The following is a 14,840-nucleotide window of genomic DNA, read 5'->3' as shown; positions in this document are numbered from 1 at the left end:
CACGCGGTTCCCTACGCCTAGCAAACCCCCACTCCTTTCAGGATGTATTTAGATCTTTTAGGTGACAATAGATGTAGCCGATTGTTCCAATTAATTCTCAACATCTTACGCGACCCGTATTGTAGTATCGCAAGTTTTCCACTCCATGTACACGTAGATTTACCAAGGTCACAGAGGGTTCGAGGGACAGGTAATGCGTCAGGCCCTTAGCACGACCATATTGTAAGAGGGGGTTCTAAGTGAGAGTTAGGCCACAAGTCTAATCTAAAGTGGCTGATTCGATATTCTTCTCTTCGCTACGAGGTACGCACGCTCTCGTCTTTCCCGTAAACTGTCTCTTAATAACTCCTCTCAAAGAACTGTCTCAGAACTGTCCCATACGCTTCTCGACCTATCCTTCTAACTCTTTGACTACGGCAGACTTCGAAACGCACCGGTCGTAGCACACGGGTAGGAATTAATTTACAATATCCGCCGAGAACGGCAAAATTTTGGGTAGAGATGCGCCCTTCGTGTCAGAAAAGCAAACTGTGTTGAGCGCTTATATGCGCCTTCCGTGTCACAAAAGCAAAATTTCTGAGCGCGTATATGCGCCCACAGTAGCCAAGGGGTGAAGGATAGGTCTCCTTTGTTCATTGATCGCGGATCAAGCGGATCGCCGTGTCGATTTGAGACTCTAATTATCATTGCTACGTGTTGCTCACTCACGCTGTCTTATCGGTAACCAGAGCTCGCCTAATCTTATATATTCTTACAATATTTGGTCCTGTTGGGGGAGGTATTGGAAAACGCGTGCATGGTGGGAAGAAGAATATAAAAGAACGAGGACGTACTGAATTGTGAAAAGAGAGTTGTCGAAGTTAGTCGCCAGAATTGTCGTTGTTGTTAGAATTGTTCCTTATTAGATAAATCACGGGAAACACTTTTAGAATTCCTTACTACACGTGTTGACTCTACAGCGGTCCCTTGGTCACTGGCCTCGGGTCTCGACGGTTAGGATCGAGCCAGTCGGATATAAACAAAAGACGCCGGAAACGCTAACCGTCCATACGACTTCACGCTTGTATCTATATATACAGCCAACGATTCGCAGTTATATTATCAAGGCTTCACGATCCACGATATTTTTTCTAAAGAACGGTGCGAGTTGAAAAATTTTGTGCTATTAAACTGATAATATTTTTTGAACAGTAAATAAGAAATCGTATAATAATTAACCCTTTGCACTGGGCAATCTTTTCGTTACAGAAACAGTAATTAGAAGTGCAAATTAATTGTAAGACGTAGAATTATTTTACCTCGATATTCCACGCGTCGTTGGGCAATTTTAAATTCGAGATATTAATTAACAACGATCTTTAGAATCTGATTAAATGGAGGCTGAGAGTCGCCTCTCGAGTGCAAAGGGTTAACACGTAGAATTATTTAATTTCGATACCCAGCACACTGTTATATTATTTTAAAATTGGTATATTAATTAATATCGAGCTTCGAAATTTTATCAAATTGCGACTGAAGGGCGCCTCTTGAGTGCAAAGGGTTAACAGTTGCTAGCTGCGAGTAATATAATAGTATATAATAGTAATAGTATAATTAATTATATATAATTGTATATAAAAGTAATAATGTTGAGCGTTGTGATAAATTGTAATAATTCGTATCTTTATCGTTACTCATATATTCTATCACTGTTAATTTATTATTAAATAAATATATATCATCAACCAAATCCCTCCATAATATTTTCTCTATACGTTTCCCTCTCACGCGGTGGAGACAAACGGTGACCTATAATAACGCGAACGCGTGCGTGGAAGCACGCGCGATTTTTCCGGCATCGTGGACCCAAACCCTCGTTTTCCCAGAAATATCTTCCCCGTTCAAGGGCACCGACGGTATTCACCGCCCAGAGCATACCGAGCTAAGATCTTTGCGGGAAAACACAGAGGAGAAAGTAATTTCCACTTTCGAGACAATGTCGAATGGTTCGCGAAGAAACCAACCTTTCCACATATTTCCATAATTGCATCCTAATTCGTCATCTTCCTTCTCCAATTTTCGCTTTCTCCGAGCAATAAATTACAACTCGGCGTTGCTTCAATGGCTGCTGGAAATAATCGGAATTAAAGCGAAAATACAGCGGGAATTTTCGTTCTCAGCTCGCTGTGCTGCTCGAAAAATATTTTTCTCGTTCAAGGCCATGGCACGTACAGCTCCGCGACGGTTTCGAGATGTCGGAATCCAAGAGAAGACGATTTCTCGAGAAAACATAACGCTATGGAGAGAGCGGACAGGTGGAGAGAGGAAGAGAGAGGGAGAGGACGAAGAAACTGTTTCTCTTCTTGCCCCTCTCTCTCCTCGTTCCTTCGTGAAAGTCGACGGCGATAAATAAAAAAAGGACGTCTCCAGGGAATCCTTCTCGTACGTGTGCACCTTTTCTCGCGAAATATGGCAGAAGAACAGGAAGCCCAGAATTCCGTCGATACACCGACGTTGAACGAGTGCATGTTACCGAGACTCGATGGAAATGTAAATAACGGGGGAGACTTGTACGGAATCGGAGAAATATTCCTAATTTTCCGATCTCCTCGGGTTCACCCGGAAATCGCGTGCAATTTTGAATAAACCGATGCCTAATCTCGATAACCGGGCAACTTTTCGCACACTGCTGTCCCATATCCAAACTTTCACGAACTTTGAATTAAAATTCCAGGGGAACATCGAAATACCTCGGTCAAAGTTCGTGTACGTATTACGCTTTATCGATGTCAAATAATTTCCATCAACGATTCAACGCACCCTCGATCAACGCGATTTTTCTACTCTGCTCCGGGTAATTATGCCGTGAATATTATATAACCGTCGAGAGTAATTGCATCCTCCGATTGCGAGGCTAATTATCGAAGATCGAGATGAGCGATATCGATAATACCGTTTCGACACGAGGTTAAGCGAGACTGCGCCGTGTTTTACGAGATGGCTGCTCCGTTCAAAGGAGGCTCGAGGATCGAGGAGCGCGAAAAAGATGGCTGCACGGGTTCAAAGGGGAGGGTGGAATCCTGGGAGACTCCTGACCGATAAAATATTTACCCGCGATCTTCGCGAAGAGTTTACGAGCCGATTCGCATGATCCATAACGCGGCTATCGGCGAGCGGAAAGCGATAGCCCCAAGTCCCTACGAGTCCGATTTAGGGGTGGCGAAGGACGGCGAAATTGACGCGTTTCGGCGCCGAAAATTGTTGGAAGGCAACTTTATGCATTGTCGCCTTTATCTTAAAACGTTTCTGACGTTTAAAACCGATACGAGACAGTCGAGAGCTGTAATAGGTCCAGCGTTTATTCTTTTTTGATTCTCGTTGGTCAGTTGTGCGTCATTCTTTGTTGCGATCGGACAAAACGATTCGAATCTTATTTTTGCCATGGCTCCAGACGTCGGACTATAATTCCATCTCTATAATTGTATCGTGTTTCTCAATTTTGCTATTGTAAATTAAAATTACTAAATTAAAAATTAAAATTACTAAATTAAAAATTAAAATTACTAAACGCTCATCCCTTCTACCTGCTACCCTGTCATAGCACAACGACCAAGGGGTACCAACAGGTAGCACCGTAGGAACCACCGAAACGACCCAGACTTCATCATCGATACTCCGTGGGGAGGACCCCCTAAAATTCTATCTATCTCTATAATTGTATCGTGTTTCCTATTTTTCCTATTCTAAATTAAAATTACTATTTCATCGAATACCTGTATAGCGTATTTTTTAACCATAAATCTACGACAGAGCGGAAAACGCTAGTCCGAATTCCCTCTTAGAGTTGTCCGATTTAGGGGTGTCGAAGGGCGACGAAATTGGCGCGTTTCGGCGCCGAAACTGAAGAGAGCAACACCTCGTGGTGCGAAGCAAGCAAGAATATCTTAATTCTCGACGAATCGTCGAGGTGGCGAGATCGGGTTTATCGTTCTCCTCGAAATGTCAGCAAAGAAGTTCAGCGTTTTACGGCGACGCTTTATCGGCCACCTCGACGAGGGTGGAAAGGTTGCAAGACCGAGAATCGTCGTGGAAAACAAGTCGGCAAGGCAGCGAGACTTTGCTCGATATTTTTGGAGCATACAGACAAAGTCAGAAACGTCTTCCAGACGTTTAACTCGATTATGAGCGATCGCCATTGCGATGGAAGGAAATTTTCAAGCGGTTTAAAAGGAGTCTCGGTTTAGCTCCCAAAGATTCGTAGCTCGGCGAAAAAAGGAATATTCAACTTGAAGAGTGATCGACCCCCCGACTATGGAACTTTCCACCCGCCCACCAAGGGGGTGAAAACTCTGCCAAGTACCGAATTTTCGTTTCCCCGCTATCGAACGCCTGGACTTTCGTTGAAGAAAGAATGTGGAACTTTTTCCATCGAGAGAATGAACGGAGAAAGAGAAAGCAAGGTGGAATCCCGAGGTAGCCAGAGATCGAAGACCACGAAGATCGGGTAATCGAGGGTTCTCCGTGGGAAAAGGATTTTCAGTGGAAACGAAACAACGAGGAACACGGAGAGCCTCGCGTACGGAGGAACTTTTCCAAGCAGCCCGAGCTAATTAATACGACGGTCGCGCGGTAATTAGCGCGTAATTTGCATCCGATTAAAAGTTAACTGGCATCGCAAGGCTGCCAGCCAACCCGTGCCGCCTGACCTTCCAACTCCGCGGCATAATTCTGTTTACCAAAGGCTTCTTCTCCTCTCGCGAATTTTCTGCCGTCTGGCCGGTGTGGTGCGCGGAAAAGATAACCGGTATTTCGTCGGAATAATTGCGCGGAATAAGACCGGCTCGCCGCCATTTTATATTCAAATGCACCGATTCGGACGCTATTTACACCAGCGCGAATATTAACCCTTTGACTGCCGCGCTGAAATCACGTGTTTCGCTTAAGACGTCACGGGAGTGCACTGCTAGATGCAAGAATTGTTCTGGTCGTAGATTTAAAGGTTAGAAAATGAACACAGTGCTTCGCGGATTCAGTGAGACGTTAATTTTAATTAAAAATAAGGAAATTAAGGATTATAATCCAATTTATAGAGATATACGGTAGGATTGGTAAATGAGAGACACTCGTTTATTATGATAGAGAGTCTGGAACTCAGGTCTAGAGGACCCGTTAGGATTTAGCTGCCAGATGGGCCGTAGGAGGTCGGGGCTAGCAAGAGTGAACCTTCATAGGGGCTAACTCGGAGGGAGGAGTCTCCACCACCCTTGACCTTGGCGTGGAAGGAGTTTCTCCTCCTTCGAGGAGGCACTTGTCCTCTAGACGTGCTTTAAAAGGACCCGTTTTGGAAGACAGAGTTAATCAGTAGTTATTGAGTTGTCAGAGTTAGCAGTTACTAAGTTATGAGTTAAGAAGAGTCGGATGTTAGTTAAGAGTTATTAAGTGAGTGGCCAGAGTCAAGGATCGACAATTAAGAGTTAATTGTTGTTAGTTAACGCAGTCCGGGATTCTCAGAATAGTCCGATGGCTGAAAAAAGGTTCGATCTATAGCGACCAACCCTTGCGAATAGATGGATTCCTACTTGAAGAAGGTTCGAGGATTTTCTCGCAAGTCCTCGGTGAATCCTCGACCACAGGTGGGTCACGCTTGTATATTCGATCAGACAATGCGTACCATTAAAAATTTAGCTTGTTTAACCCTTTGCATTCGAGAGGTGACTCTCAGTGGCCATTTAATCAGATTCTAAAGATCTTGTATTCTATAATTCTAAAGTATCGAGGTAAAACAATTCCACGTCTTACAATTAATTTGCACTTCTTATTTACCGTTTTGAAAATATCGTCGACTTTATGGCAGGAAGTCTTCGAATTTCTATGTTTCTGTAATGAGAAGATCGCCGAGTGCAAAGGGTTAATAATTGCGAAGAATTATCGCATTGCTGAAAATGTAAATAATGGAAGTTTAATGTATATTATTAGAAAAAAGTAGGATTTATTTTATTTCATTTAAACGTCGTAAACGTAACTTTGAACTAGCAAGAATACTGCCCTGTCTGATGAAGCGGAGCATGAGTTCGAGGTATGCGTGGCAGCGAAAAATATGAAAATCGTGCGTGAACGTGTTAAATAGAAGTTCCTATGTCACCTAAGTATCCCCGTCTAAGGCAGAGCCTGCTAGAAGAAAACCTTGCTGACGAATCCACTAGCAGGTCTGGGACGAAATGCATCCCTTTCTTTAGGGATTCCTAGGTTTACGGATGCTATCTGTATACCTATTTCAAAGGACACCTGTTAAATTAACAGGTAAAGGAAACCACGTGCCTTTTTTTTTTAACGATTAGTTTAATTTAAAAACAATTATATATTGTGGTATCGCAGGATGAGTGGGTCAAGCATGTTATCTAGAGTGCGTGCGAAAGCACGGATGACCGTGAGCTAGGATCGTGTGGACGGGATGTTTATGAATGTATCGGATGAAAGTGAAGAGTGTCTTTAGGAATGCGTTTGAGTGTTTGGGCTACGTGACCCGCTGAGGGTAAGATTGCAAGGAGTGCGTGGGAGAGTGTGATTGGGAAAGAGAGAATAGGTATGAAAGAGGATAGAATGTATGGTTTTAAATAGGGATGCAAGGACGTGAGTAGGCAGTATGTAGTATGTCGTAGTACGGTGTAGTATGTTAGAGTCCGTAGTAGAATTATTAGAGAGAGAGTTGTGAAGAATTGTGTTGTTAGTTGTATTCGTGTTGTTAAGTGTAATCGTGTTATTAGTTGTAGTCGTAAGAGTTTAGTTGATAGATATCTATATTCGTAGTCTTTACCGTCACCGCACATTGTATATTATATTTTATGTCTAATAAATAGTTTTATATTATTTAACACCACCCTATCTCTACAATATTATATTAACAGTCTCAATACAAGTTAACTAAATCTCTCATCATCGTATAATTGGAGCAACCCTTCCGTCAAATTTACGGGTTCTTTAAATCTAGTGCTAATAACGTTGTCCTTCCTTATCGTTAGCGAAAATTGAGGGTGGTTCACGAACATTTCGCTTCTCCTCGAGTTTCCATTCCTCGTGTACCCTCCTAAGCGAACATTCGTCTCGTAACTATCTCCCGGACGATTATTAAAAATAAAATCGCCGGTTATGGCTCGCGAGGAACACAAGTTTCCTTCTTAGCTACTTTACTCTCGGGTCCCGAAGTTCGCGTTATTAAATTTGCCGCGGAACTCTGGCCACCGAATCCCGTGTACTCCATTATTAAAAAACACCTTTCTTTCTCTCGCATTTTACTAACAAATTTCGATAATCCCCCTCCGTCGCGCGCGTCCAAGTTCCACGAAGTTTACCCCCCGACGAGAGAGGCGCGAGCAGCGACTCTATATTAATAAGCGGGATATTTCCCCGAAAATACACCGACTCGTCCGCGAGTTGGAGTTTACATTTCGATGATTAAATTTAACTGGCGTACGCGCGTTTCGTTTAATCGGAGTGGCCAAAGTGGCAGGGCGTAGGTCAGACGTGCCCCCCGTTCGCCACTCGTCGACTAATCGAGCAGTAATAATTACCATCGACCTACATCATTAGCTCTGGCCGCAATTAGCGTTCCGCCATTCACGGTGCCGCGAATTTCAATGGAACAGGTTTTACGAGCCTCGCAAAAATCGCGGGCACTTTAGGTATATACATACGAGACTGGAGATTGCTCGCGCATGAAAATTGCACAGAGGTGTATGGAAATTTATTTACCGGGCTTCGGGGCCCGCGGAGTCGCGAGGTTGCGATGGTACAACAGCGGATAAGGGGGAACGAAGGGGGAATAATTGGAGGGCTGTTCGATTATTTGACTTTGTTGGCAGGATGAAGCTTTCCGTGTGCTGCACGATCCGGACACGTCCCTCTTAGGGGCACGATGAATTTTCGTTCGGCCCTGAACATTAGGCCTACTCGAAATTGACACTATGTCGTCCACGTTGGTGCGATTCACCACTTAAGGGTGATTCAATGGTCCTTGCTAAGGTTCACCCAAGTGGTGACTAGGTGATAACGAATAGGTGATAACTAGGTGTATACGAATCAAGGGATCATGGCAATAAGGACCTCCACTTAACTTGGGACGTTAGGTCCTAGGGCTGCAACACCTTATTTTCCTATCTTTAATTAACACTATGCCGTCTGGTAGCATCAGGTTGGACTATCGAGAAAATTCCTGTGACACCACGTATGGTATCATTGTAGGTATCATATGGTATCATACGGCATAGTGTTAAAATTACTATTTTCACTGAATGCACTGCGTTCTTTAACCTTGCATCTGCAACAAACCGTGCATCTCGCGAGGTGTCTCCGAAACATCGGCATTGGGACGAAACGATCGGTGGTTGGGGCTGTGGAAAATCCAAAGCTCGCAATCAGAGAGCCTCGAGGCTGGTGCAATAAAAGGAAGCACGGGAAGAAATAATTTGGCGGGAAGGAGGGTCGTGAGAAATTGTCCATTCGATGAATCTGTTCGTGGAGGGCGAGGTAAAAAGAGCAGAGGGAGGAGGAAGGTCGGGGGTGAGAGGGAAAGCAATGGCTGGTTCGTTTCGAGAGGAGAAAAAGAGGTGTCCTCCTTAACGTGTAACGAGAGCTTATTGCGGGATTGGTGGCGTCGGGACGCTGGCAATTTCGCCCTGGAATTCCGGCTTGCCAACCCCCCGCCATTGACACCGTACCCCTGCACTCTCGCGGCGTGTCAGGGGATGGTCCAGGCCGGAAACTTTCCCTGAAACTTATTGCCGAACTTATTACCGGAGTTTAAGCCGGCCTCGGCCACTTATCGCGGAATCTTCGGCCGACCGGAAGTTTAAAGGGCCAAGTGTGTGCACGGAAATGGTTGGAGGAGGTCGAACGGAGGAGGTGGGACAGGAAGGATAAAAAGGAGTCGCAATAAGCGTCCCGACGAGCCTCACTTGTCTCGAATTTTCTCTCCACTTCGGGATATTACGTTTTCTCTGCTTTATTCTCCCACTTCCGCTTCCTTCCTGTTCCTCCTGCTCCACCGATTCCGGCGATGGGAATTTCGGACGAGTAACGAGGAACCGACCAAGATTGCCGCGAAAAATCGCGCGAGATTGAAACATAGGGGACACGAGAGGCGGAGGGCCCGAGGGGAGCTGATTTATCGAAATGACCCAACTGCGAGCGAGCTTCTGACACGATTCCATAATTTTCCTTAATTTCCCCGGATTCGTTTACTTTCGGACCATCTATCGACTGTCTCTGATCACCGCTATATTCCGAAATATCAAAGAGGTCGAATTACCAACGAATTTTATTTTTACCCTAATTAAACTCCAGAGAGACGTGCACCAGGATCTCTTCCTCGTCTATACGAATTTAACCAGCTAGCTGTGACTGACGAGCATATTCCTCATGGAGAAGTGACAGGATTTTGTGTCGCGACGAGTATACTCGTCACGCGTAAAAAGTAGCGACCATTGGCTATTTAAATTGTAATTTTTATGAAAAATAAAACATATTCTCAAATTTCCAGATGTTTGGAATATTTTAAAGCCAGGTTGGAATTAAATAAACAAATGAAAAGTACGAATAATGTAGGATACCAATTTTGATCTAATTTTTTAACAGCCACGCTTACTCCGTGGTTGACGAGTATACTCGTCATCGCTCGATTTTCGCGACACGTATAAATGCGCGCTTTCGAAAGGGGGCGCCACAGCTAGCTGGTTAATATGACACATTATGGGTGAGAAAATGGAATAAATATAAAACTTTGGCAATAAGTAGAGTGGAGACAATATAAACGACAGTAGATGGAATTACTGGAGCGAAGGTTAATTCGAGACGAATAACAAGTTCGATTAATACCAAACACTCGACGCGGGAAAGCAATCAGTCGGCCAGCTGTTACGAAATTATTCTCACGTCCTCCTGCATCCCTCGCTCCCAAGTCGACCAAGATTCTTCGATTAAATACGAAAAGAGAGAGGAAGAGAGGAGAAAGCACGAGTCTGCGGTTTTTCCTGCCACATGGTCGACGAAGTTACGTGGATGGGATTACGAGCACAATTACATAAGTGGAGGGCCAAGTGCCTCGTGCCGTGCAAGAGCCACTACAACTGTCCTTGCCTCTCTTCCACTCAATTATCATCTCCCACTCTCTCTTTTTTCCCTTCGGAAAGCGCGATACGTCACATCCCACCATTGTCTCCCAGTTTGAGAACACTTGCGCGGAAACTGAAGCAAACGAGCATCGGGGTGGCAACTGCTAAGCCTCTTCGACCTTTCCGACACGTCCGTTCCTCCATTCGTTTCGCTAAATAATGTGATTTTAAGTACTAAGTAGCAGGTAGCTCTTCTACGACAGGGCATCCTATAACACGATTTCGCTATGACACGATTCATAAACTGCGGTAGCCCTCTTACAACTGGGCATTCTATAATACAGTTTCACTGTAACACGACCTTGTCCTATAACATCTTCCCTATTTTACCGATTGATTCCGTTGAAACTAAGATACGTCTTAACGTATCGAACGTACAAAAATTAATCTCTCGGGAGAAATGGATATATCTTTAAACTACGCGCCGAAGAGGTTCCGGGAACACGTGAAGTGTTTATTTCACGCATTAAATAAGAATTAGGGGACCAGGACGAGCTGCAATAGCATACCCTTTTTCTTCACACTAGTTTTGTCTCTTCATGCGAACAATCAGAATACATTTGATATACCTTCCTTAGAATAGAATAAAGATAGTTATTTCTTTTTACCTATAATTCCAATAAAAATTAAGTATATTTTGTAGAAGTAAACAAAAATTTGTTTTTAATAAGTTTTTGGAACGTAACCCCCCTTTTTGTACTGGCTCTGGGTCTCATACGACACGGCATTTTCTAGGAACCTATCTACCGTGTTATAGGAGGGTTACCTGTATAATATAAACGAAAAAAGACCCGAGGATAATGAGTGAAAAATGAAAAACTAACGAAGATTAAACGGCGAGAATTAGGGTCCCTTTAATCGCTCTCTAAATTATCCTTCAACCCAATTGGTTCTCAAAGAGACATTTCTCGATGGCTCGTTATTAATAGATTCTTTCGAATAGTCGTTTATAAATGTCGGATATTTTCCGACTTTCCTTCGTTATTAGTTTTTCCAGCTCGCAAGTTGGAAGCTGGATACGAGTTGTTTCTCGTTTACGGGTCAATTACCGGGACAGGATGTCGCGGGGAACCGATGTTTCGACGTTAATTTCTCGTTCTTATCGACGTGGTACCTGGAATCCAGCAGGTCCCGAGAGATCGCGACGAAAAGCTACGTCATGGCCAAACTGGCGAAGTAATTTCGCGCTGGCTGCGACCTCGAAATACCAAACTTTCCTCGCCCTATCTTCGAGTCCATTGCACCCCCTTTCGCAATCCTAAGAAGCCTAATTTCCTCTAGTTGCTTCTTAATTGCAGCCGTCCTCCCCATCCCCCACTCCTTCTCCCAGAAATAAATCGTTGCGAAACGCAGCGGAATTTAGACCGAGGGTGTTAATAAATTTTTCCCGAATCGCGACGGTCGTCGTGTCTGGAAATCATTTTCCCAGCGACATTCCCAGGGACAAGGATCGAATTTCGCGAGCCTCCAGAACGATTTTTCTCCGATAAAATGGATTACAAGTTTGATATATTCCCGCGCTGCAACGGCGAGCAGACGTTCCCCTGCAACGACTTATAAGTTCGGGGTGGTTGAACTTCGGGGGATTAAACGGTGTATAACTCGTGCCCAGAGCATTCCCGCAAGTTTAGCGATCAAATAAATTGTTAATCCCCGGGAACTAACATCCGATTTGGACGGAATTAAACGCGTCCGCTCGATTTTATCTCGCCGAAGACGCGTTTCGCGGATTCGATTATCGTCGAAATAATCCTTGGTAAATCGTATCCCAAGGCACCCAACTTTCCCCTCCCTCCTCTTATCTTCATCCCCCGAGTTCCGAGGCTGCATTCGTTACGCTAAGCAGTGCATTTCACCTCTTTGAATGCCAGTTGTAACTCACGCTCACCGGAGATAAGCGGACAGCTTTCGGGAAACTCGTTGCTCCACCGATCAGATGTGTACGCGATGCAAATGGATTTTTGCGAGATTAACGCGTTAAGTGCCCAGCCCGGTTTGCTTGCCGTTCCGTTCAGGACCTAGACTCGTCGTCAAGTCACCAACAGCTGGCTAAGTGTTCATAAAACTTGGAAATAATGTAGCAATTGTTATAACAGGAATTTCTAAACTTTAGGCCCAAAGATGACGAAGAATTTAACACCAAAATTTAGCATCTTTTGGTCCTAGTCTGGGTCGGTCTTTGGGGACCAACATGGCACTTAACGCGTTAGAAGGGGGTATCGAGAGTCGTTGAAGACTCGTTGGTGACTCGTTGATGAAATTTTCCTCACCTCATGGGCTTGAAGAGCGCCTGCATGTTGGAGAAATTGATCTGCAGCTTCAGCTGTGTGCCACCCTCCTTCTGGACTGTGAACAAAAAGGCGGGAAATCAAAGATAAATTAATCTTCTCTATCAAATAATAAACAGCGGCATCGGCTTTGACGAGGTGAATGAGTGTATGGATCGCATGGAAGCGTTTGGGCGACTCCTTGAAAAGTAAGAAGTAGAGAACGGCGGTATCGGGTGTTTGGTGCAAAAAGAACAAATGACAGCGGCAAATCCTGTTGTCGGAATGTCTGTAGAATGATTGAGAGAGAAAGCGTGTGTATAGAATGGGATAGATCTGGCTTTAAATAGAGATGCAAGGGCACGAGGCAAGCAGACGGGGTGCAGTTGAGACGTTGAGTGTTATAATTGAGAAGAACCTGGTGTATGATGTCAATTAAATAAACTTGCTTCGGTATTAAAGAGAGTTGTTCTTTATTAGACACGCAGATTTTGGTCTGCATAGGATCAATATAGCTAAAAATTCTACAATAATTTAATCGGTGCTCTTATATACCCCGTGTACGTCGAGAGCACCCGCGAATTCGTTTACGAGTGACAGGGATCAGAATAAAGCCGACAGCTTGGGAAAATTAGGCCGAGAAGATGGGACGGTGGAAAAACAAGGGTTTCTCCGAAGATGGCGTTGAAAAGTTATCTGGGAGGTTAAAATAGGGTAAATTCGATTTAATGGAAAGTTGGTGGAAATAATTTCATGGCTGCATGACAGGAGAGAAAACGGCGCGCAGCTCGGGCGGGTGAACGGGAAAAATTTCTTGGCAGAGACGCACGGAGTGATATCGATCGTGCGTCGTCCACTGTGTCAATTTCATAAATGATATATGCCTAATTTAGGTGCCAGCCGTCCGGGTTACCCGCGGTCAATTTATCATACAGGACAATTAATCGTCGACCTGCTGTCGCGTCGCTGGAATTATTGACTCGAACTACTTAGACCTCGTGCTCGGGCCTGAAACCGCTGCTTACACGATGGGGGCCAATTTAGCCTTATTTTTCTTCCATCAACCCGACCGTACGATAATTCCATCGTTGCTAGATCGATTTCTCCATTTTCCTCTAATTATCCGTACGCTCGAATGCCTCGCGGATCCTTAATACGGCGAGCGTAAACGCGAGGTCATGGCGGGAGCGAGAGTTAAAAATAAAACGCGTTTACGGGCAATTAGAACTGACATTGAACCGCAGAGAACGATGTTATGCAATGCGAGGAACGACAGTGCTCTGCTGCATACTTTATTATCGCGGTTACACGACCAAGAGGCGAGACTTCGCCGCGTATTTCGATCACCGATTTCCCGGAAGCGGCTGAATCCGTGTCAGACGCCGCTCTACACGCCGGATACCCATCGATTTTCGAACCCGACCGTAGGGTAGCTTCCCCTTGAACTCCAGCAAAGTTCAAAGGTCGCTTCGGGGAAAAACCGAGAGTTCGGAAGCGCGAAACTCGGCGAGATTTCGGTTATCGCCCTGCTTCATCCACCAGCCTTTAATTTCTTTGTTTACCTGCCGAGGGTGGACAGCGAATACATCTGTATCGTCATATATATATATACAAAGATTTTTGTGTAACGAATGAAACGAACGAAAGAAAAATTTTAAAGCCATATTGAAAAGGTACGTCAATGGTATTAGGTAGGTCGAGAAATTTATTAATTTATTAATTTAATGGGATGTCCAATTCTAATAATATTTGGGGGGAATACGTAAATCTATTACTAGATTAGTCGGTTAATAAAAAATATTAGAATTTTTTAAAATTCTTGCCTGCAAATGAGAATATTAGATCAGGGCTCTAGAGAGGTTAACACAGGCTTGGTAAACGGGTAGTTATTATTTCCTGTAATTAATTTTATTTTCCGGATGTCTATAGTTACTTGCAAATGTAGTGCAGTGCATGTGTGATTATATAAACAGTGTCAATACGATTTCTAATTACTTTTTGGGTGAAAATATGTAAATCTATTACTAGACTAGTCGGTTAATAAAAAATATTAAAATTTTTTAAAATTCTTCCTGTCAAATGAGAATATTAGATCAGGGCTCTAGAGAGGTTAACATAGCCTTGGTAAACGAGTTATTATTACTTCCTGTAATTAATTTTATTTTACAACTGTAGATAGTTACTTGCAAAAATAGTGCAGAGCATGTGTGATTATATAAACAGCGTGATTGCGATTTCTAATTATTTTTTGGAGGGAGATATGTAAATCTATTATTATACTAGTCAGTTAATGAAAAATATTAAAATTTTTTTGAATTTTTGCTTTCAAATGTGGATATTAAATCAGAGCTCTGGAAAGGTTAACATAGGCTTGTTAAGCGGGTTATTATTACTTTCTGTAATTAATTTTATTTTACAACTGTAGATT

General features: G+C 43.7%; 1 protein-coding gene across 1 annotated transcript in view; it reads right to left on the bottom strand.

The window, feature by feature from the left end:
- LOC108552746 (extracellular serine/threonine protein CG31145) overlaps window positions 1-14,840 on the bottom strand; it is a 104,875-nt gene that overhangs the window by 10,979 nt on the left and 79,056 nt on the right. The window contains exon 3 of the mRNA XM_017907402.1: window positions 12,416-12,491. Within this exon, the coding sequence (XP_017762891.1) occupies window positions 12,416-12,491 (76 nt within the window). The remainder of the gene's footprint in view (window positions 1-12,415; window positions 12,492-14,840) is intronic.

The sequence above is a fragment of the Eufriesea mexicana genome, unplaced genomic scaffold, assembly GCF_001483705.2.
Source record: "Eufriesea mexicana isolate 0111107269 unplaced genomic scaffold, ASM148370v2 scaffold7917, whole genome shotgun sequence".
NCBI classification, from domain to species: domain Eukaryota; kingdom Metazoa; phylum Arthropoda; class Insecta; order Hymenoptera; family Apidae; genus Eufriesea; species Eufriesea mexicana.
This window is presented reverse-complemented; position numbering and strand designations above follow the sequence as displayed.